At 44.8% G+C, this 22,801-nt stretch overlaps 1 protein-coding gene across 3 annotated transcripts in view; it reads left to right on the forward strand.

Moving 5' to 3' along the window:
• dock5 (dedicator of cytokinesis 5) overlaps positions 1 to 21,659 on the forward strand; it is a 28,044-nt gene extending 6,385 nt beyond the window's left edge. Inside the window, exons 5-51 of one of the 3 annotated variants that reach the window (XM_080003569.1) lie at positions 266 to 362; positions 517 to 665; positions 914 to 1,049; positions 1,126 to 1,283; positions 1,576 to 1,657; positions 4,899 to 5,028; positions 5,724 to 5,796; positions 7,291 to 7,433; positions 7,610 to 7,735; positions 7,828 to 7,956; positions 8,063 to 8,157; positions 8,454 to 8,526; positions 8,656 to 8,759; positions 9,006 to 9,186; positions 9,506 to 9,603; positions 9,720 to 9,809; positions 9,957 to 10,057; positions 10,185 to 10,319; positions 10,398 to 10,509; positions 10,717 to 10,787; positions 11,089 to 11,195; positions 11,450 to 11,586; positions 11,724 to 11,819; positions 12,052 to 12,150; positions 12,551 to 12,721; positions 12,835 to 12,935; positions 13,036 to 13,094; positions 13,337 to 13,491; positions 13,604 to 13,689; positions 13,989 to 14,145; positions 14,274 to 14,314; positions 14,405 to 14,495; positions 14,607 to 14,726; positions 14,960 to 15,049; positions 15,582 to 15,686; positions 15,939 to 16,080; positions 16,226 to 16,307; positions 16,423 to 16,507; positions 16,695 to 16,781; positions 16,944 to 17,120; positions 17,822 to 17,905; positions 18,038 to 18,175; positions 18,393 to 18,553; positions 18,778 to 18,919; positions 19,532 to 19,673; positions 19,898 to 20,016; positions 20,232 to 21,659. In XM_080003569.1, the coding sequence (XP_079859695.1) occupies positions 266 to 362; positions 517 to 665; positions 914 to 1,049; positions 1,126 to 1,283; positions 1,576 to 1,657; positions 4,899 to 5,028; positions 5,724 to 5,796; positions 7,291 to 7,433; positions 7,610 to 7,735; positions 7,828 to 7,956; positions 8,063 to 8,157; positions 8,454 to 8,526; positions 8,656 to 8,759; positions 9,006 to 9,186; positions 9,506 to 9,603; positions 9,720 to 9,809; positions 9,957 to 10,057; positions 10,185 to 10,319; positions 10,398 to 10,509; positions 10,717 to 10,787; positions 11,089 to 11,195; positions 11,450 to 11,586; positions 11,724 to 11,819; positions 12,052 to 12,150; positions 12,551 to 12,721; positions 12,835 to 12,935; positions 13,036 to 13,094; positions 13,337 to 13,491; positions 13,604 to 13,689; positions 13,989 to 14,145; positions 14,274 to 14,314; positions 14,405 to 14,495; positions 14,607 to 14,726; positions 14,960 to 15,049; positions 15,582 to 15,686; positions 15,939 to 16,080; positions 16,226 to 16,307; positions 16,423 to 16,507; positions 16,695 to 16,781; positions 16,944 to 17,120; positions 17,822 to 17,905; positions 18,038 to 18,175; positions 18,393 to 18,553; positions 18,778 to 18,919; positions 19,532 to 19,673; positions 19,898 to 20,016; positions 20,232 to 20,333 (5,359 nt within the window). In that variant the 3' untranslated portion in view covers positions 20,334 to 21,659. Of the gene's footprint in view, positions 1 to 265; positions 363 to 516; positions 666 to 913; positions 1,050 to 1,125; positions 1,284 to 1,575; positions 1,658 to 4,898; positions 5,029 to 5,723; positions 5,797 to 7,290; positions 7,434 to 7,609; positions 7,736 to 7,827; positions 7,957 to 8,062; positions 8,158 to 8,453; positions 8,527 to 8,655; positions 8,760 to 9,005; positions 9,187 to 9,505; positions 9,604 to 9,719; positions 9,810 to 9,956; positions 10,058 to 10,184; positions 10,320 to 10,397; positions 10,510 to 10,716; positions 10,788 to 11,088; positions 11,196 to 11,449; positions 11,587 to 11,723; positions 11,820 to 12,051; positions 12,151 to 12,550; positions 12,722 to 12,834; positions 12,936 to 13,035; positions 13,095 to 13,336; positions 13,492 to 13,603; positions 13,690 to 13,988; positions 14,146 to 14,273; positions 14,315 to 14,404; positions 14,496 to 14,606; positions 14,727 to 14,959; positions 15,050 to 15,581; positions 15,687 to 15,938; positions 16,081 to 16,225; positions 16,308 to 16,422; positions 16,508 to 16,694; positions 16,782 to 16,943; positions 17,121 to 17,821; positions 17,906 to 18,037; positions 18,176 to 18,392; positions 18,554 to 18,777; positions 18,920 to 19,531; positions 19,674 to 19,897; positions 20,017 to 20,231 lie in introns of those variants that run through there. The other 2 variants (XM_080003570.1, XR_013844240.1) reach the window with 2 other exon arrangements.
• Positions 21,660 to 22,801: the final 1,142 nt, after the last annotated feature.

Below are 22,801 nucleotides of genomic sequence, written 5' to 3' on the forward strand. Positions count from 1 at the left end.
AAAAGAAAAAAAAAAAAAGGGGCCTGATGATAATCCATTTTGCTTTTGGTTTACTGCCACACCTTGTCACTTGCCAATAACATAAAGGCACACTTGTAATTATAATCAGCCAAGACTTGGTAATGCCTTCCTTGGCTTTTGTAGGGGAAAATTAACAACTATTCATCAGGTATAGAAATGCACTTGAATCTACCCAAATGATATGATATTCTATGAGAGTAATGTGCCACTTTTCAACACCTTATTATCCTCTCCTGGCTGGTAGCCAGGAGGAAATAATTATTCCAGCAGATTTACCTCTGGTGCTGGAGCTGGGGGCCACTCTGAGGGAATGGGCACAGATATGGCACAAGCTCTACGTGGTATGTGTGTAGACTCCTCTTTTATCGGCCTCTCTGCCTCTATTACAGATCCCGTCCAACACTTCCCTACTTTGACATTAAATATAATATACAGATAGCCTGAAAAGAAAAATGTTTTGTTGATAATGTCGGGGTGTAATGGTTTATCTTGCAGACCAACGAGACTACTCTCTTCAGGAGTGTTCAGCAGATGGCTTACAGCCTCATCGAGTATCGATCTCAGATAGTGTCGGGAACGTTGCCCAAGGATGACCTTGTCGAGCTCAAGAAGAAAGTCACAGCTAAAATTGATTATGGCAACCGGTAGGAATCGCACTCGGATCTCTGCACGGCACTGATATGAATGAAAACCAAAACAAAATCTATCGTCAGCCAAGCCAAGTCTGTCAAGTGAAGTTTATTTGTTTGGCCCTTTATCACAGTTACAGTCTCAAAAGGGCTCGGAGGAGTCTAAGAGGCCGTAATTCATAGAACTTGACTTTTAAGGGCTTCGGTCACGATGTTGCCGCCGTCAACTCATTGGCGGCGATCTGCCCTACTCTGTCGCTCAGTATTCTCGGCTTGGACCTGGTGGTGCGGGATGAAGCCGGGAACACGTTGGATCCAGACTACACAAGCACGGTCAGCCTGTTCCGCGCCCACGAGACGGCGTCCCGCAGCATCGACGACCGGATACAGGAGGAAAAGGTACGACCGCGCTCCCACCTCGCGCCGCCTTGCGTCGGCTCTCGGTCACGGCGTTGCGTGTCTCTCTGTTCTTCAGACTCGGCTCCAAAACCTGGAGATGCGGCGGCAGACTCTGTTCAGCACGGTGCACACCTACAGTCTGCTCATGAATCTTAAAAACTTTGTGTGCAACATCGGAGAGGACGCGGAGCTGCTCATGTCTCTCTATGATCCGGACCACTCGGAATTCATCAGGTTAGCACGTTGTTCCACCATTGGGATGAGTTTGTTTCTGTTAAGCTCTAAGTAACTGGTTTAGTCTGCAAGTTTCTTTCTTTTCTTTTTTTTTTTTTTTTTTTTTTTTTTTTTTAAGCAAACATTGAATAGAAGTCAAAGAAAAGTCACATTCTATTGAAATCCCCCATGTACCGTATTCCATTTTCTCTGCCTGATAAAAGTAGTAGTATTAGTAAAATCCTGTTTTTTCACGCTATGCATTCGAAAAAATCTTGATTCCTGACAGTGATTCTGATTCAAATTCATACAGCGAGAACTTCCTGGTCCGGTGGGACAGTATGGGCATGCCTAAAGAAATCGAAAAACTCAACAATCTGCCGGCACTTTTCACGGTAACTGAATCTCTACCCATTCTGCTTCTACGACCTCTGCTTCTGTTGAATCCAAAAACTTTTTACTCGACTGTTTGAAACCGTTGCATGACCCTAATCAAAATAACACAGTAAACTTCACACGCGTAACATTATTCTCGCTGCATGTGAGTGAGAATTATGTACATGCTCTGGTATCGTAAAAAAACCCTCATAATTCTCTCTAAAACAAATTGACAAAAGTAGTCTCCACCATTATTTTTCCACTGTTCACAGTAGAGAAACTTGACATTCAGAATTTTTTTTAACATTAAATATAAAGTCATTAAATGAACAAGACATTGACTCCAGAGATTTTGTATTTGGTAGCACAGCTTTTGGCTGGCACATCTACACTCATGGTTTGACCCGCTCTTTTTTTTTTGACCAAACCGCTCCAGTTTGGGAAAACAACAGTTGGGATGTATTTCCTCAGATTTGAGAAATCTGTTAAATCTCTCCGCAGGTGTTTCAGTGGGATTTAGATCTGGATCTCTTCGCCGGCCATTTCTGAACAGTTCACGCTTTTTTGTTTTGGACCATCCAGGAGTGCTTTCTGAAATGTGTGTCGGGTTGTCCTCTCCATGACCTTTGACGGGAGACACAGCTTTCGGACACTGGGTTCACATTGCGCTCCAAAACACCTTGTTAATCCCTGATTTCATAATGCCATCGACAGCTTCAAGGCAGCAAAACATCACTGAACCTCCTCCATGTCTGACCCTTGGGACATGGGGTGTTTTCTTCCACGGCTTCATTTTGTTTTCTGTAAACATCGACTTGATGCGATTCAGTGTAAGGCTATGATTTGGCCTCATCTGTACAGTGGCTCCTTCAGGTGTGTTCTGGAAAAACTCCAGCCCGGGCTTTCTCGTGTACCCCCTCAGCGGCGGTTCCACCTGGGTCTCCTACCACAAACGCTTTCATTGAGTTGTCGCTGGATTCGGCGAATCGTGAACTTTTGTACCGTGTCGGCTTCTGAAGTTCCGCTTTAATCTGTTTTGTAGCACTTTCTCCGCCTTTTGAACAATCCTTTGCTGCAATCTTTGATTCAACCTTACTTTGGCGGTTGCATCCAGGGAGGTTTGCTGCAGAGCCCTGGGCTTTAAACCTCTTGAGAATATTGCACACAGTGGACATCGGAACCTCAAGGTCTCTGGAGATGGACTTGTAGCCTTGAGATTGTCATGGTTGCCTACTGGCTACTTTCTTTTGTCCATGCTCAGTGTGGTATGTGTACGAACACAAAACAGCAGAATGTGTGCTTCTCTCTATTCAAATTCTCTGAATGAGTATTTATTCCACTGCAGGCATCTACTAGGTGACATAAATTACTAAATAAACGGGACTCACTTTAGATGCAATTATTTCTGGCAACTTCTCAAAGGTGTCAATAATATTGTCCAGGCCACTTTAGGATTTTTATTTGTGGAATAAGATTTTTCTGTTTTTGTTCATTTCTTCCACTGCACGCCAAAGAAATACATACTGTTATGTGGATACCATTCGGTGTTTTAATTTCAGCTATTTTCTGTAAGAAATGGTGCATTATCTGAGGGTGCCAATATTTTCATCCACAACTATATTTTCTCCGTGGTGTTTCTTGAGTCAATAGAGAGAGAGCTATTAGAGAGGACTCGAGAGAGAGATGTCTCTGGCAGGGATCAGTCCTGGACCAGTGGAGACATACAGTACAAGAGTGTTTGGGTCCAGAGGCTGGGAACCTCCCCACTACAGTATTAGTCTGTCTGAGCACATATTTGGTTTAATTTCAACTTTGCAACACTGTAGATCAATACATAATGCGCAAAGACTAACAATGGGTATTTTTTACATTGACCAACAAAAATATTACATGACTTAATGTGATGAAACCTTATTTATAACTGATAAACAATATTTGATTATTTTTGGTTATGTCAACTCATATGCTTTACTTTTAATGCACAGGAAGCATGTCTGTGGCATTCTATTGTAACTGTGCACATGGTGTTGATAATGATGGTTTGGAGCAAAATGGCAATAGTTACAACATTTCTATAATGAGGCAGATAAATCTATTATCTATCTATTATCTATTATCTATTAATCTATTATTTCTATGGATGTTGATAGTGATATGTGTGGCGCCAATATTGGTGATTTTCATCTCCTGATTGTTCGACTGTGTCGATCATGCATATCCACCTCTCATGAGAACCTGTAACCCCAAGGCTACAGGCCATATTAACACGGTGCAAGGTGAAACCTTGGAGGAATTATGTTTTGATAATGTTGCTAAAATAATCAGATTGTACTTTCAAAGTTTTCGATGTTTTCGCATTTCGTGTTTAATAGTTCTAAGAACTTTTGGTGGAGCCGTCCCTTTTTTTTTTTTAATGTCCACACTGCAGGAACTAGGAACGGTCATAGTCCTTAGAACTTCATTTTGAGGGACTTTTTCATTTTAGCTCCTACTCCAGGGCAGGGACTTACCGGCACATGAGGAACCTTCAGTGACGTAAGTGCACGGTGTTCGGTCCAGACGGAAGTCCACGGTCCCTCACTGGTCCCTCGGAAATTTTTTAATTACATCTTGTAGATATAATGTGAGTGAAGATTCAGAAACTGGGTTGTTTATTTCTCGCCTCAAATTTCTTTCAGTGCGGTGCGAACGCAACCAGAAAAAAATCCCTTGAAGGTATCAAGTTCTCGGGGGACCTCCCCAGTTCCTAGTTCCCCTCAGGGAGTCCCCAGGATTGTTCCGTGTGAACTAATTTCCCGGAAAAGGATTAATGAAGTATACTTAGAGCAAAAAAAGTGTTTGAGTCATATTTTTTCTTGTATATGTTATTTATACGGCTGGAGCATCCATTTTGTTCTCATCAAAATTGATGTTGCCTCTTTCTGTTAAAATAAACTGATAAGTCGAAATGCTCGGTTATGCTTGTTTTTGTGATTATGAAGCCTAATAATTCAAAAATGAATAATTATGAAGCCTTTCGTTTTTAGGCTTATTTGTCTTACAGTCCCAATAATGCTATGTTATATGTTGGTATTGTATTTTATGAATTATAAGTTGACACTGGCAGTATGGTTGAATTTGTAATTTGCTTACAATTTGCTGTCTTAATACGCGTCTTGTTGATGGATAATTGCTTATGCTGTTGGATTCTATGTGATTTTCTTTGTAATCATCATCATCATCACCATCTTCATCTCTCCTGTCCTTCCTCTTGTGCAGGACCTGAGCAGCAGTGACCTGATCAGACAGCGGCTGTTCCTGGTTTGCCAGATCATCAGAGTGGGCAGCATGGAGCTGAAGGAGGGCAAGAAGCACACCGGAGGCCTCCGGAGACCATTTGGTGTGGCTGGTAAGACGTTTATTTATTTATTTATTATTATTTATCTATTTTATCTGCCATTTCTTCGAAAAGCGACACAACAGCCAAACAAAACTAACTACATAAAGCAGGGGCATTTAGAGTTGGATTTTGCCTTGAAAAACAAAGGAACCGTGTGCTTGGTTGGAATTTCAACCACCTGCTTCCTTCCCCGACCTCTAAAATACCTCAACTCTACTTTGGCAGAGCAGACAGTGGAAACTGGTTTAGCAAGGCCTTTTTTTTCCTGCTGTTGCCCAGATGATTAGTGGGTTGGATGAGAAGCGGTTTCCTCTGATGTCGCAGTAAATGGACTGAAACCAGAGTAAGTAGGAATGAGCAACTCAGGAGTTACATTATTCTTAGCCAGAAAAAAAAAAAAAACCCACACACACACGCCGGGTAAGGCAATGCACAATGTAGAGGCTTCATCCACTGCTGCTCGGAGATCAGGCAGCCTCAATCTGTCTTGTGCTGGGTAACAGGTGAAATAAGATCCTGAAACTGGACCCGCCACCGTCTGCACAGTTGTGAGGAAAATCATATTTCTGGGATGATAAAAAACTCTGCACTTTCTCCATCGCAGCAGACACGAGCTATAAAAAGGATGAAATGGGCAAATGAGCGTATCCTTCACAGAGGCCTGCTGCTCTCCCGTGACGCTCCCAATGTGTTTGTCATTGCAGTGATGGACATAACTGATATCGCCCATGGGAAAACGGATGATGAGGACAAGCAGCATTTCATCCCCTTTCAGCAGTGAGTCATTTCGATATTTTCACCCACCGCTCATGCTGTTAACCGGCTCGACCTTGTCTCGACGCAGCACGGCAAATAATGCAAAGGAAATTAAAGCGGATTTGGGTGACATTGGTGCATATTTGAATATCGTTTAAGCGGATGTGAAGTTTATATTGTGTTCCAATGGCAACTGTGACATCTTTGCAATGCTTTATGTTGCTGCTTCTCACTCAAAGACAGACCTCAGAGGCATGTGCCTCTCTGCCAAAATGCACAGTGGGCGATGGCAGTGGAATACAGGGCGGCTGGAGGAAGGAACTGCAAAATATCTTGATGTGTATTGTCAACACCTCAAGCAAATGTAACCCAAATATAAGGGCCTGTATGAACCTCCCCTGTGCATGTGTTGGGTGTCGGTACGATGACGGTTGTGACAACCTTTGGGTCAAAATCATCCTGTTTTTTTTTTTGTTTTTTTCTGCCTCAGGTTATCATGTTCGTATGATGGAGATCAAATGTTGTTCACACACTAATTAGTAGTTCAATTAAATAGTTCTTTCTACTTTGTCCTAGACTCGGGGAAAGATAATAAATGACTATTAGCTCAAGGATATTATAGGATCCCTTTTTTGTACCGCACCGAGATGTGTAAACTTCCTAAGTTACGTCACCCTTTTAATTTCCAAACAAAATGACTTATAAAGAATTTAAAGCAACAGTGGTCATAAATCACAGAACTCAATTAGGATTGTGTCGAGTTTGTTATTATTTGAGACATTATTGACCACATCTGCGACCCATTATTTCTACTCGAATTGAAGAATTCTGCTGCGGATGTTGGACATTTCTGTATCCCAGTGCATTTGCACGGCAAGGGCTTGCACATATAATACGTTGAGTAAATGAATCACAGAATTAGAAATTGCTTCGCTATATCTCTTTAGCCATGTTCTAACTATCCATTGCTAAGATTAAAAAAAAATGCTCATTAGGACAGACTCCAGATCAAACTACCACACCTTGTTAAACTGCCGGGGCCAAATGCATGCATATTCATTGCTCATTTTCTATTTCTTTCATTCTTTCTTTTTTTCTTTCTGGTAAATCACACCATGAATATTTCAGATAATAACTGCAAGGTCATGCCAAAATATATTGCAATGAACTATAAACAGTAGAGGTTTTGAAGAATGAAATATCCATCAAATACATATATTTTCCCCATGCCGTGATATTTCTGTTCAATTCAACTGCCAATCCAGCCACACACATCGTACTCAAGATTCTAGAACGTATTAATATTTCTTGCACTTTACATCGGCTCCTCCCGTCCTTCATTGTTTACCTGCCAATCCTCTTCCTAAGACGTGCAGTGTTCCCCCTTCGTCTGGGGAAACTTGGTCGAAGGATGCGGTTTGACAGCGGTTGCATGTCCGTCCGTTTGCTTTGTCACTTGCCAGAGATGTTGATGGATGAAATTTCTTTCCTTTCATCTCGCTCCACCACTCCCAGGATAGCTATGGAAACCTACATCCGTCAGAGGCAGCTCATCATGTCTCCGCTCATCCCCTCTAGAGTCATCGGGGAGAACGAGCCGGTCACTGCCATCTTCAACAAAGTCATAGCCACTCGGGAGGTCAATCACAAAGGCCAGGGTAAAATGAGACATCCGCAGACACTGTGTGCCTCTGTGATAACAGAGTGCCTCTCTCTAAATTGTCCCTTTTTTTGGGGGGTTTTCTTTTGAGGAAGGTAAATGGAGCATGACCGGGGTTTATTCGTTTGGGTGTCTGCCTCACTGAGCTTCCCCTTTATGTACGTGTCCCGGCAGGGCTGTTTGTGACCCTGAAGCTCCTGCCCGGGGACCTCGCCCAGGTCCGGAAGGACTACCCCCACTTCGTGGACCGCGCCACGGCCATCGTCCGGAAGATGGGCTTTCCAGAAATCATCCTCCCAGGTGCCTTTGCTACTGTCGCCACACACGCCGCAAATCGTCCATCCGTCGCCAGCGACCTTGGCAATGAGTTGATCTGATGCTTCTTTTTTCAGGAAACGTGAGGAACGATATCTACGTGACCCTTCTGCAGGGCGAGTTTGACCGCGGCAAAAAGAAAACGCCCAAAAACGTTGAGGTCATATTGAGTGTGCATGACAATGAAGGCAACCCCATGGAGGCAAGTTTGGCGGAGGGAGGGAGAGAGGGGGGCTGATACTTGTCTCTTTCTGAGTTGGTGTTTTTCACCCTTTTCACACACCTTTTTTTTTTTTCTTTCCTTGCAGAAAGCTATATTTCCAGGGGCTGGTTATGACGGAATCACAGAGTATAAGTCGGTCATTTACTACCAGGTCAAACAGCCTTGCTGGAATGAAACCGTCAAGGTATGTTCACGTACAGGGCTCCCATGCTTTGGTGTCCAGACGAGAGCAGCGCTGTACTTTGAACACAATGTCTATACTTCTCCAATTACTTGGTCAAATGGATTTGGCTCAATATAATGAAATAATCTTCTTGCCGGGGGGGGGGGGGTATTGCCATAGAACGTGCTGCTCATACAAATCCAAAACAAGACTAGTCTGATCTCTTCTAATGTTTAAAATCCTGTATTCACACTCTCAATCCCCTTTAACTTTTTTTTTTTTTTTTTCCCCTCCTCTGCTTCCCCCCTCCTTGCAAGGTGACAATTCCCATTGAAGACGTGTGTCGCTCTCACCTCAGGGTCATGTTCCGGCACAGATCATCCCAGGACTGTGAGTGTCTCGTTTGTCTACAAACCAGAAATGAAACCCCTTTGTAGCGCGCGAACACGGTAAACCTTAGTACGACGCCGTCCTTCTGCGGGATCTGTTCTGATCCGATGTGCCTGTGATTCCCTCCAGCGAGAGACAAGTCGGAGAAGCCCTTCGGGATGGCCTTTGTCCGTCTCATGAAGGGAGATGGCACCACGCTGAGAGATGGCAGGCATGACCTTATCGTCTATAAGGTTTGACCACAGAATCGTATTACTCTTCATTGTGCTTTGGCGGGAAAAAAAAAGTACAGCTTCTCTCACAGCGGGCAGAAGATTGTTCATTGCTCTCATGCAATTACATCCAAAACGGTGCTTTTGAATAGCTGACAGTGGCTAGATGTATTATGCATGAATTTCCCCCCGGTCGATGAATATCAAATCACATCTCTATTGATCATTGCGCTTCACCATCAATTTCCTGGTTTCTGAATTCTTCAGGTCGACGTGAAAAAGGTGGAGGATGCGAAGACGTACCTCGGCTTGCCAGGGACCTGGGCGGAGGTGGGGGAGAAGGAGAGGCAGACGGGGAAGCAGTTCCACCATTCAGGAGTGATCCCCGTGACTAAAGATAACTTCCAGATTGCCACACTCACCTGCTCCACCAAGCTCACTCAGAACGGTAACCGCAAGCCACCATTTTTATCGGGTTTGTTTTCAAATCTCTGAGCGATACGTCCTATGATGATTAGAAAGAGCTAAGTTTTCAGAAATGCGTTTGATTCTGCAGACACTGTATTTCCACCTCTACCAGATTGTCTGCATTTGTATTCAGATCAATTTTTGTGTTTGTTTATTAACTTTCTTTTCTGCTGATGTGTCGATGTTGATTTATGCGGATGCAATTAGGTTTTCAATAAAAAATGATTCTCAAGCTTTTAAACGTATTACAATTATTTATCATTTTTTGGCTATTCTTGTAATGTCTTCATGACGCGCAGTGGATCTACTCGGCCTGTTGAACTGGAGGTCCAATCCCGAGGAGCTGGGCCAGAGTCTGCAGCGGCTGATGGAGGTCGAGGGAAGCGAGATCGTCAAAGTAAAGTCATCCCTAATCACGGTGCACACAATGACCGTGTGCATAACCTGCCCGAATGACTGGTATCTTTGTTCTTCCCCCCCCCCCCTTTTTTTCTTTTTTTTTACTTTGCTCAGTTTCTCCAGGACACTCTGGATGCGCTCTTCAGCATCATGATGGAGACCTCTGAAAAAGACACCTATGACACCTTGGTGTTTAATGCACTGGTCAGTTCTCAAAACTGCCTCTTTGCCGATGACGTTCACAGTCACTGGGCAGGATGGATGGAGGTTCCAGAGTGTACAGATTGATAAAAGGATAGAAAGAGGAGAAGCAGCTACATGTTTTTCTTTTTGTTTGTGTTTTCAAAATAGGTCTTCATTATCACACTGATCGGCGACATCAAGTTTCAGCACTTTAATCCGGTCCTGGAAACCTACATCACCAAGCACTTCAGTGCCACTCTGGCTTACATGTGAGTCTGACATCTCGCTCTACATTACTCCCCCTCAGTCTTGTTTATTTTTATTGCCTCACCGTTCTCCTCCGCCCACACCAAATTAAGAGCAGATCTGGGCGCCTGTGCTTACTCACATTCCCAGGAAGCTGACAAAGGTACTGAACTTCTACGTGGGCCACGCCGAGGAGCCCGTCCTGACCGAGGGGCTCTACGTGGCTCTCAAGGCTCTGAAATACCTGTTCAGGTTCATCGTGCAGTCCCGGGTTCTCTATCACAGGTATTAGTGCTCGTGCGCACCGCAACTGCGGCGACGTCATCGGGTGACGCACGCTGACTTGTCCGCGTGGGTCCTCAGGTTCTACGGGAACAGCGAGGATGGGGACGCCTTCTTCAACTCCATCCGCAGCCTCTTCCTCTCCTTCAACACTCTGATGGACAGACCCTTGGACGAGGGGGTCAAAATAAAGGTACGGCTCCGGAGTTTTGGCTCGATCCCGTCTCGCCGGTTGACCCCTCGGGTCGAGACGATCGTAAGGAGGCCATCCCAGCCTTCATCCGAGGCAGCTTCACCGTACCACACCCACACAGCTTTTTCTTTCTCTTTTATGAAAGGGATGCGGCTGATTTTTCACTCGTGCCTCATACTGACAGGACCCACTCTTTGTCTGTTTCAGGGGGCAATACTGAAATACCTCCCCAGCATCATTAATGACATCCAGAGCGTCTTTGATCCCGTGGAGCTCAGGTAGCTGTCCCCAGGCTTTGCACAAAAACGGGAAAAGATAATTGCTCGTCACATCTCATTGCCGTTTCTCATGTTTACTCCCCGGCAGCATCCTTGGCATCTGCCGCCGCAAAATCAATGTACGGCATGCCCCGCTCATTTGTCACAAATGACAATAATTAGAACTTGTCAAACGTATTATGCATGACATTTGATTGGATATAGAAATCCCTGTTGCTCTTCTGTTATTCTTTGCTTTACTCTCTCTCTCTCTCTCTCTCTCTCTCTCTCTCTCTCTCTCTCCATTTCCCACTTCCCACAGCGTTCTTCTATCTAAGTTTATTGAAAGCATCCCCGACTCTCAGCTTGTGCGTCAGAAGCTCGGCTGCATGTGCAAAATGGTGGAGAGTGACCTTTTCAGGCAGCCAGGTAGGAGTTCTCAAACTCCAACAACTTCTGTAATGACATTTTGAAGCAGATGAACAGAAGGGAGGGAAGAAACCTGGGCTCCAGCAGCGAATTACACCTACGTGTCATTTATTTTTTTTCCTCCTCAGTCTAGCTTCAACTACTGAATGTGCATTTGTGTGGGCACAATAATCTGCATGATGGCTGTTCTGTGTTTTATTTTAAAGTTCTTTTTTATTTTTTTATTTTTTCTCATTCTGTTTGGTCCTTTTTAGATTGTCGAGATGTCCTCTTGCCGCTTGTCACCGACCAGCTGAGTGGGCAATTGGATGACCACTCTAGTAAGCCCGACCATGAGGCCTGTGTTCAGCTGCTGAGCACAGTGCTGGACAACCTGGACCGCAAGGATGTGGTGAGGCCTTTACATTTATACACATTTACTTAACACACACACACACACACCGTATTCCTATGTTCAACATATCCACTTATAGGGGTGAATTTACCTGAGCTTGTTGTTTGTTTGTTTGTTTGTTTTTTTCCGCGCAGGGTCCAACCAGAGGCCACGTCCAGCTCATAATAGAACGGCTGCTTCGCAGGGTTAATCGCACGGTCATCAGCATGGACAGATCGTCCCCCCTCATTGTAAACTCTCTCGAAAATGTCGTAGATTTGACATATGAATGTCTAGGTTTTAATATAGACATGACTAATTATTCACAATGTTCATCCATCATTATTTATTTCCTCATTGTTGATTCATGGTAAACAGTACAGGTCACCCAAAAAAAAAGTAAATGCTGTCTTCTACATCTGTTTTCGGATGACTGCTCGAGCAAGAAATGATCTGAGTAATGGTGTGACTGTTCCGTGGCAGGGGCATTACCTCGCCTGCATGACAGCCATTCTTAAGCAGATGGATGACATGCATTACGCCCACTACATCAGCACCTTCAAGACCAGACAGGACATCATTGTAAGTGTCCTGATTCCTCGCCTGCACCCCCCCCCGCCCACTTCCTCGAAACTCCTCATCAATAAAAAGCCACTGATCCAGGCCAGGCTACTTAGCGTTTGTTAAGTGACTATCGATTATAGACATTTCACGCAACGGCTTGGACACGCAGGATGAGGATGTCACCAGAGTCTCCGGCAAGCTATTTGGCCATTCTGTTCGACTACATATATATATATATACTGTATATATATACATATACAGCGGTGGTGACAGACATGCTTAAGTTAGATGGACACCAGTTAGATGGACACCATCATGTCAGGCTTTAGTCTTTTTTTCTTGTATCGTACGGGTCTTTAAAACCCTAAATTGTGCTTCCCTCTGCAGTTCGCTGATTGTTCTCCTCCTTAACCCCCAGGACTTCCTGATGGAGACATTCATCATGTTCAAGGACCTAATGGGGAACGTGTTCCCCGCCGACTGGATGGTGATGAACCTGCTTCAGATGCAGGTCTTCCTCAGGGCCATCAACCAGTACTCCAAGGTGCTCAACATGTACTTCCTGGACCTGGCGCATTTTGAACTCCAGGTGTGTCTCTCCTCCGATTAGGTTTCTTTTTTTTCTTAAACAGAAATTAAAAGCAAAGTGCCTCGAGAAAGTTATTACGCCATTAATATTTAAATGAATCCTTCTTCTCACAGCTCTGGAATAACTACTTTCATTTGACCGTGGCAGTCCTCACACACAAGTCCATGCAGTTGGAGTCCTTCTCTCAGGAAAAACGGAATAAGATACTCAACAAGTACGTATTTCAGGAAATACGTGTTTTTTTCTGATAATTTATAACCGTTTCTTGATTTGAGTCGTTCTTATATTCTCTGCTTCTGTGTAATTTTCTACAGATACGGCGACATGCGAAAGACCCTGGGCTTTAAGATGAGAGATATGTGGTATAATCTCGGTAGGTATTTCTCAGAGCCAGGGTTGTTTGCAGAATGGTATGTTGGGCAGCTTGAAGCAATGCAAAGGGAATAACAAGGGAGTGTTATTGTCTTATTGTCCAGTTTCGCAGGTCCCTCGCCTTCTGTTTGCCACTTTATTAGATTTGTTTTTCTGTGTGTTGAGAAATGGAGATGCAGCTTATTGCCTTTTTTGAATCACACCGTGATATTTCGGGATGATAGCATCGTCTTTATCCCTCAGGCCCCCACAAAATTAGGTTCATTCCAGCCATGGTGGGGCCCATTCTGCAGGCCACGCTGGTGCCTGAGCCAGACCTTCGGAAAGCCACCATCCCCATATTTTTCGATATGATGCAGTGTGAGCACAACTTTAGCCGGGGACATACATTTGAAACGGTAAGGGACAACAAAAAAAAACAATGTTAATTTGAGTCCAGAACTGGTGAATAGCTAGTGTTCCTGTCGATGCCACTGCTGGCAACATGTGATGTTCCTCTTATCTGTGCAGTTTGAGAATGAGCTGATAACGAAATTGGACCAGGAAGTCGAAGGCGGCCAGGGGGATGAACAGTACAAAGTCCTGCTCGAGAAAACGTAAGCGCTGCTTCAAGCTCATTCATTTATTATTTATTTGAGTCACTTGATCCATACAGTATTTAAAATTTTCAGTACATAATCTAAACCTCCAGCTATTATCCAAGAATGTCCGTATCCAGTCCATTCTCGATGCCCCGACTGGTACTCCTAATTTTGTTCTCAATCGCAGAAGACCCAAACCCAGCGTGGGTTCCATTTGATTCCTGAGATGTCGTTTTTGTGGCGTTCTGGGTGAAGAATTAACTTTATTTTCCGTTCGGCGCCCAGCTCATGGAGTATGCTGTTTGTGCACACAGGTTACTGGAGCACTGCCGGCGCCACAGGTTCCTGTCGCAGTCAGGAGAGGAGCTAGCGCTGCTGCTCAGCAGCCTGCTGGAGAATTTACTGATGTACCGCACCATAACGGTCGACGAGAGCCCCGAGTACCGCATGAGCTGCACCGTCAACGTCTTGGTACGGCCCGCGCTCAGAGCCCGGACCACTTTAGTCTTCCAAGAGTGACAAATCGGTCCTTCCATCAGTGCAAAATGGCTGCGGCAAAACATCTTGGTAAATAAACTTGCAAAACTTGTGTTCTACAGAACTTCTACAAAGAAAAGAAGAGGGAGGACATTTATATTCGGTGAGTGGCTTCTGGAAGGCGTGCCCACTATGCACCAACAACTGGACCACTGTGCCAAATACCAATCTGACATCGTGTCTCTATATCCAGGTACTTGTACAAGCTGCGGGATTTGCACCTGGACTGTGAAAATTACACCGAAGCTTCCTTCACTCTGCTGCTCCATGCCGAGCTGCTGGAGGTCATCTAGTTTGTCGTCTGTTCTTATTTAAATATTACAGCGCTACAGTCTGTTTGACCTCATCAGATATTATCATATGAATTCATGTTGATTTTAACTGTACTTACACAGTGGTCCGACAAACCCTGTGCTCCCCATCTGGTGCCCCGGGACAGACATCACGTATGGACCCAGCAGGAGCTGAAAGAGAGGCTCTTCCATGAGATCATCTGTTACCTGGATAAGGGCAAGGTGAGCATCGGGGCTTTGTCTTTCAACAGCGCAACACCGTTTATTTGCTATGAAAGTATGTCGATCTACAGGTGAGCTGCTATTAGATATATCGTTTGGCTGCAGAGGTTTGACTGAGGACAGCGCTTGAAAGTCGTCTTAGTGTCAGACAGATGGTGATGTCTGGAGTGAGCTTTTGTCTTTCGGTGTTGGGAGTCACTCCTCTCTAACGGAGTGCCTTCCCATCTTCTCAGATGTGGGAGAAGGCCATCGAGTTGGGGAAACAGCTGGCCAAGATGCATGAGAGCCACATGTTTGACTTCATGGAACTCAGCCAGCTGCTGGTAAGAGGATTTATCAATAGTTATTAGCACTACAGCTGTACTATATCATTAACAAAGCAAAACTGATCAATAATTTTCGAATTGCCTTTCGATAGCCTGTTAGTCTGACAGCTGAGACCATTCTGTGTGGTTTAGGAAGGAATGCCAACTGTTACCAGTCAGCATAAAGTTAGTTTTGGGAGAGAAACAATTGATGAAACCTCCCATTTGTGTTCTAGCTCTTTGCCAAACACATTTACAAACAACATGCCCACTGACACAGTTGTTTCAGGAAATGATCTATTTATGAAGCTGTTACTCTTAATACTTTAACAGGTTACAGTGCACCCAAGCTGGTTTTGCGCTCATCCGACATGCCTAAAGTGACATGATTACCGTATTTCTGTTTTTAAAAATAGTGCTATTTCAATGAATAAACAATGAATAATATAAAAAATTCTACCAGATATGTGAGTGGTGTACACAGAATGTCTCCTAACTCGCTGGTGTGCGCCCTGCATCCTCTCTCCACACTGCATCTGTGTCTTCACAGAAGAAGCAGGCTCAGTTCTATGAAAATATAATGCACGCCATGCGGCCTCAGCCTGAGTACTTTGCTGTTGGATACTACGGCCTTGGATTTCCCTCTTTCCTCAGGGTAAGACAATTATTACCTGTTTCAGCGGATATCCACTATGAATAATAATAATATCCCCAGTGTCTCCTTACGCAATCAGCCCGATTGTCAGGACAAGTGTTGTCATGTTAGTGCAGCCGTGGCGGCATAACTCGCATACACCGAGTGTCACTGAACCATTTTGAATCATTCAGTGGATATCTGCCAGCGCTCTGTTGTGCTTCGCCTTGTGCCACGCTTCACGTTTCCTTGGGAATGTGCTCCGCAATGCAGAACAAGATCTTCATTTACCGAGGCAAGGAGTACGAGTGGCTGGAAGACTTCAGCCTCAAGCTGCTCTCTCAGTTCCCCAACGCCGCCCGGATGACCAGCACAGCGCCCCCTGGGGACAACATCAGCAACTCCACAGGACAGCGTATCCTAAGAGAAACCAATGTTGCACTTTGTCTCTTTTTGGTGTGCGTGTGTCTGGGTCCGTCCGCCCCCCCAAAAAAGATAATTCCTTTGCACAGCCTGTCTTGGAGTTGCCTCAGGTTGATTTCTTTAGCAGAGCCCTGCAGACATCCAATGCTTTACTGTCAAGCCCGTTCTTACCGTGCCGCCACAGTTTAAGGACAAGGGGGTTCCGGAGCAGATATTAAAGTACGGAACATAACACTTGATAGCTGATTTATACTGTAATAAAGATCCGTGGATTTATGGTGCGAAGGCAGGTTTAATCTCTAACTCGTATCCGTTCTTCCCTATTGTCTCCCAGCTATTACCGAACCAATGAAATAGACCAGTTCCAGTATTCCAGGCCGTTCAGGAAAGGTGAAAAGGACCCCGACAATGAGTTTGCAGTTAGTACCGCATTTATTCATTATCACGTTCTTTCGTCATGGTTCTTAATAAATGGGCTTGTGCACACTTGGACCAAGCTGCAAAGATTTCCATTTCTTCTATAAACAGGCCTGTGCTTGCACCTCACCTCACACTGAATGATGAGCGTTAACACCTCGCTTTGTGTTTTTACGCCCTGCCCCGCAGACGATGTGGATCGAGAGAACCACCTATATCACTGCCTACCGCTTCCCAGGAATCCTCAAGTGGTTCGAGGTCAAGTCCGTCTCGGTGGTACGTAAAAACCGCCACCACAAACTCGGCGACAAACGATCAATCAATCCCCTTCCATTTTTCTATTTATTTATATTTTGTTATTTATATGTGTAGCTGTATTTATATTTCCGGTCACTGGTGTACTATCGACAATGCATTTCCACGTGTGTTTTCTTGCAGGAAGAGATCAGTCCTTTGGAGAACGCCATAGAAACCATGGAGATGGCCAACGAAAAGCTGAGCAACCTGGTGCAGCAGCAGGCCTGTGATCAGTCGCAGCCCGTGCACCCGCTGTCCATGATGCTCAACGGCATCGTGGACCCCGCCGTCATGGGCGGCTTCTCCAACTACGAGAAGGTTCGAGTCGTGTTTTGATTTCACTGTATTAAGTCAGCCTTTTTATTCATTTTTATTCATTTTTTAAGAGTGTGCCGGTTTTATGAGTATTCTTTGATTAATACGGCGTGTTGATTCAAGCTGTGTCAGAAATATGAAGATAGTAACTACCGCTATCGCGGATGCCAAGGTCGAAGCGTTTTGGAATGGCAACATCATAAACAACTGCGCCTCTGCCTTTGCCTTGTGATTTCTGGCCTTGAACTCCACTTCAAATTGACTCCGGAGAGAATCTCTTGAAATAAATTGCAAGATTTGAACTGTCTTCACCCAAAGCTGTCAGTAGAAAACCATTAAGAATGGTCTCGAAGCCACCAAAAGATGGTTTGACGTATTAAAGGACAGATTCGGGAAGTTATTTTAAAAGATGAGTCTGCTATGCGAAAATTGGCCCATAGCCAGTAATCTTTATAGCACAGTGTCACCACAACAATGGTTTCAAAAGAAATCCACTTTCTGGGGAACCATAGATTGGAGTGGTTTTTTTCCTAGTATGTTGGCTCCGTAATTTTATCCGTGGAAAGTTTCTCCGCTTCCTCGGTCACGCAGCGGTATCCAGCTTGGCGCTTGCAGCTCTCTTTTCATTCTTCATAAATGTACAAATCAACAGGACTGAAATTCCGCCACCCTTCTTTTTTTTTGTCCTCTCTCTCTCTCTGCAGGCATTCTTTATCGATTCCTACATTCACGAGCATCCGGAGGATCTGGAACGCATCGAGGTCCTTAAACAGCTCATCGCCCTGCAGGTCAGTCCTGTTTTTTTGTTTTTTTTTCTTTCAACTTGAATGTTGTTGCCGCCTTCCCTCAGAGGAAGAAGGGGGAAAAAAAAAAAAAAAAAAAACACTTCCCAGTACGTTATTTTCGACGCTCGGCTTTAGATCCCACTCTTGGCGGATGGGATCCGCATCCACGGGGAGAAGTCGACGGAGCAGCTGAAGCCGCTGCACAACCACCTGGTCACTTGCTTCCAAGACCTGCGGGAGAAAGTGGAGAAGCATTATGGCGTCATAACCTTGGTCAGTCGCCAGCCGCAAACTCAATTTAATGTATTGGAGGGTGCCAGCTTCACGCCGCCGCTGCCCCCCCGCGACTCCATATCAACCCCCCCCTCATTCAAAGCAGAGCGTGTGTTATATTGGTGCAGGAGCATAAATCTTCCTTTAGCCGCCGTGCTATGCTCCCCTCCACCGCCACCCCCAGGATGATGCTTAATCCAATTTGTGTGTGTCCCAGCCCTGCTCCCTCACCGACCGGAAGAAGAGCCGCGTGGGCTCGGCGGTGATGCCCTACATCCTGTCCTCCACCCTGCGTCGCATGTCCACCATCTCCACCGCCTCCTCCGGCCTGTCCAGTGGCTCGTCCTCGGACAGCCCGTCCCGCATCAGCTCTCAAGAGTCAGTCCGCCCTCCGCCCAGCCGTGCTGTCTTCCTTCCTTAAACCCCTCCCCTCCCCCTTAATGTCCTTTCTAATGTGTCTCCATCAATGTAACCCTTGCTCTTGTCAAAAAAGCGAGATTGACTTTTTGTCTTCCGCTTTATCGACCTCATCGCCTTCCTCTCTCTCTCTCTCTCGCCCCCCCCCCCCCCCCCCCCCCCCTCTCGTTGACCTTGACCGGCAGTTCCTTGTTGTCCCGCCCCAGCGACCGCAGGACCTCGGTTCTGTCCCGCGGCGAGGAGGACAACAGGATTAGCAGGAAAAACCGCAAGGAGTGGAGCGTGAGCAAATCCCAGGTCCTGCTGGAGAGGCAGGACGTAGACGAGGTAGGACCAGTGAAACCTCAACCATGTGCAATTCACTGCCCCCACCGCAACTTTCCCCTGTCACAGTGGTGAGCTGCAAGTTGGCTTGACCTCCAAACAGAGACCTTTGCTTCTTTTGTGCTTTTTCTTTACTTCCATCCATACTAGACGCCCAGTGTGTAGAAGAAGTACTCAGAGCTTTTACTTAAAGTTAAAGTACAAATACACACTCGCAAAATGACTCTAGTGAAAGTACCATGTTGACGTTTCTACTGAAGTAAAAGATAAGTACTAGCTCTTAAATATTACAAGAAATTGTCATAATCAGTCTATAATACGGCTATAATCTATAAGTACTCCTGCTTATCATATCATGATGTGTCTTGCTTTTAATAGATAAGAATTTAAATTTAATTTAAAGAAGGTACGTGGATATAATTCCATATTTTCAAAATGAAATGTATAAAAATATAAAGATCAAAAAAAAAAAACAATAATAAAGTAACATGAACTGTAGTAGAGATATTTGCTTTGAAACATAGTGGAGTAAAAGTGGAAAGTCTTTGAAATTGAATATACATTTTCCAACTACAGATACTTGGAAAATGTAATTGTGACTTTCCACCGCTGCAGACACCTCCCGAGAAGCAGCAGAGGCCCAAGAGTTTGCAGTTGGGCGACCGGCGGCTGACGCTCTCGCTGTTCCAGGGCGTTTCCTCCCAGCTGAGTCTCTCCAACCCGCTCAGCCCGCTGCCCGCCTCCCCACGCAGCTCCAGTATGTAGCACGCACGGCTGCACTACTTGTCAACGCTCTACTTTGAATAAAGAAATAACTCAATAAGCCAAATCTGCATCGCTTACAGAAAGTGAAAAATAACCTGTCTACTGTACGAGCCGTGTGTAAGCACATCCTGTGGTATAGAGTCCTAATCGGGTCACACACACACACACAACACACACACACACACTTTTTATTTCCTCTCTCTCTGCTCTTCGCAGGTTATTCATCTCTCCTTAGTGACAATGATGCCAATACCGCTGACACTCCAGGGACGCCCCCACCCATGCCTCCGAAGAGACACCCACACGAGTCTGACAACAACCACTCCTCTTCAGAGGTATAAGAAATCCCGTTCAACCCCCCCACACTCACTCACATCCCGCAACCCACACCGCGATACATTTTTAATGACGCGTAAACTTTAAAGTTTTTCTGTTTTTCAATTTGAAGAGGGGGGGAGGGGAAAATGGTGGCGGCTTGGGAGAAGAAGAAAAACTTCCTTTGCGTGATCTCTCTCTCTCTCTCTCTTATCTCTCCCGTCCCTCCCCGCAGTTCACGCCTCCCCTGCCGGTGAAGATCGAGAGCAAGCCTCCGCCTCCGCCGCCGAAAACGCGCAAGTCCATGTTCCCCTCGTACGAGCACAGCCCCCAGTGAGGAGACAGCTACCCCCCCCCCCCCCCCCCGGATAACTGTGATGAAACGTGTGCAGGCACGGCGGACCACAAGCCAAAATTGATAACGGACTCTTGTCTGCGTTATGCGATCGGCGTCCACGCGGGCAAATACCCCCCTCCCCCCCCCCCCCAGTGCGTGAGCTTATTAATATTTCCATATCTTTCCCTCTATTCTATGAGTCCTTCTGCTGTTTTGTTTGCAACGTCTAAACGACTGTTTGGACATATCTCTTCCAGCGGGGTACGACGAGAGGAGGATGGAGATCTATCTATCGAGATGGATATTGTTTTTATATATTTTTTTTTGGTAGAGGAGGCGTGAAGCCTTGCATTGACATGTTCAAAAAAATAAGAACAAGGACAAACAAAAAAAAATTTGCTTATGAAACATTCAACATGGTGTACAGCGATAAAGTATATTTTTCTAGATCACCTCATGAGAAAGGGAACGACCAAAGCTGCATTTTTTTTGTTGTTGTTTTGTTTGTTTTTGTTTATTTCTTGGATGGACACTGGATTATTTCATTTCCTACTTGTTCACTGGCATTCCATATCAGTCTGGCAGAAAATAACTGCATCTGATGGTTAATCCACGCATTTGGCGAGACTTTATCTAGATTGATCGAGGGCAGGGAATTAAAGGAGGAATTCATCGTTTTTCCTCAATTTGAGCGACACTGGATGGCAGACATGAATGTGAAGAATGTATAAATCTTCCCCGACTGCATTAAGTTGTTCATTTGAGTGGAAATATATTCCCTCCTGAACTTCAAACACTGTACGGTACAAGAGTCCATTGTGTTGATTTAAAATTTCAGGTATTGGTACATTTTCTTTCATTTCATGGATTCATTATTAACTACTAAATTATTGTGAATCTGCTGTTTTTTTTAATGGTTTTGCACATCCAAGCTGCACAGTGTGGCTTTTAAGCAGATTGACGCGAGTTTCATTTTTTAATGCCTTGCTATGTCTTAGCACATTTTCTCTTCAAGGGCCTTAAAGAGCGAATGGACAAATAACATATGTATAAAAGCAATCAAATATTTTTGTGCGCCTTCTAAATGCCAAATCTATGCATGCAAGATGTTTTGGAAATGATTTAACAAAATGAATTAATGGAAGAACATTGAGTAATTTTTTTATATTATCTTTTCAAAATGACAACATGCTGATAATATTTTCTATTCAATGCATTTTAGGACAAAGATCATAGTTTATTTTGATGTGACACGTTGCTTTGCTTTTGTATTTGATCAAACGCAATCTCTTTATGAACAAGCCAGGAAATTAAAGACTCGATGAAAAACCCATGTAACTCTTTTGTTTTGTCCTGTGTGATAGCGGGGACTCTGCTTTTGGCAAACAGGCTTTTGGTGTTTGTGTCGTGTAAAATGACCGTCATGCCCAAAACATCCTGTCTTATACACTCTCAGTAAGAGTGCAAAATAACAGCACGCAATCAAAGCTTCTCTCTCTCTGCTGCTGTGACATGACTTGCTGCAAAAAAAGGAACCTTAAAAGCCTCTCTCTCTCTCTCTCTCTCTCTCTCTCTCTCTCTCTCTCTCTCTCTCTCTCTCTCTCTCTCTCTCTCTCTCTCTCTCTCTCTCTCTCTCTCTCTCTCTCTCTCTCTCTCGCTGGTGCTCATGTAGTGAGTTGTGGAAGAAGTCATGAGATGTTTATAGAAGGGGCTCTGTGATAGGTGCTGGCTGAGCTAATCTGGAATGCTAATGGCGCCGGTCCCTTCCTGGCAGATACTGAGCAGCAGGACGCGACTCCCCACACCAAGCGGCTTGCGTCCCAGCTTTTACACGATTTGAATTGTGACACGCGGCCCGGCCATTAAGGGCAGTTTTGCGAGTGCCTCGTCAAGTCTCGTCTTCCGACCCTGCTCTCCCAATGAAACAAATTCTGTTTGTTAATCGTGGGAAAACGTGTGCGCACAGCTGTGCTCTGCGTGGAACCTCTCGTTACACGCCTCGGTTTAAGGTTTAATAATCGTCTGTTGTCCTTTAAGCTCCTTGCAAACTGAGTTGGCGTCGCACCAACAGCATGTAAAACGGCGGTTTGTTTGCAGATAACAAGGTCACGTCGGCATCGCTTCCATTATCTAATGAGGCCAAACGGAACCCGATGACAAAATTCATTTCGAAATGAAGCAATTGTGGTCTATTTTCGGCGCCGATGTTATCGTTCATTGTGCTATACTCCCAAACGGTGATCATCCTAAAATATGTTGCCATAAAAAAAAAAATGTTTCCCCAGATGACAGTAATGAAGGCATTTTGCAAGAATAATCTTCATTCATATTTTATTGGAAGCCAGCCATCACTTCTAGTCGTTCAGTTGTTTTCGCTGTAATCATCTTAATCCCGTGTCTGCTTCCTCCTGAGAGAAGGAGAGAGGGAGACTGATGGATGGGAGGGATTGAACCTGAAGATAGGCGGT

Source organism: Zeus faber (genome assembly GCF_960531495.2).
Source record: "Zeus faber genome assembly, chromosome: 7".
In the NCBI taxonomy this organism is placed as follows: domain Eukaryota; kingdom Metazoa; phylum Chordata; class Actinopteri; order Zeiformes; family Zeidae; genus Zeus; species Zeus faber.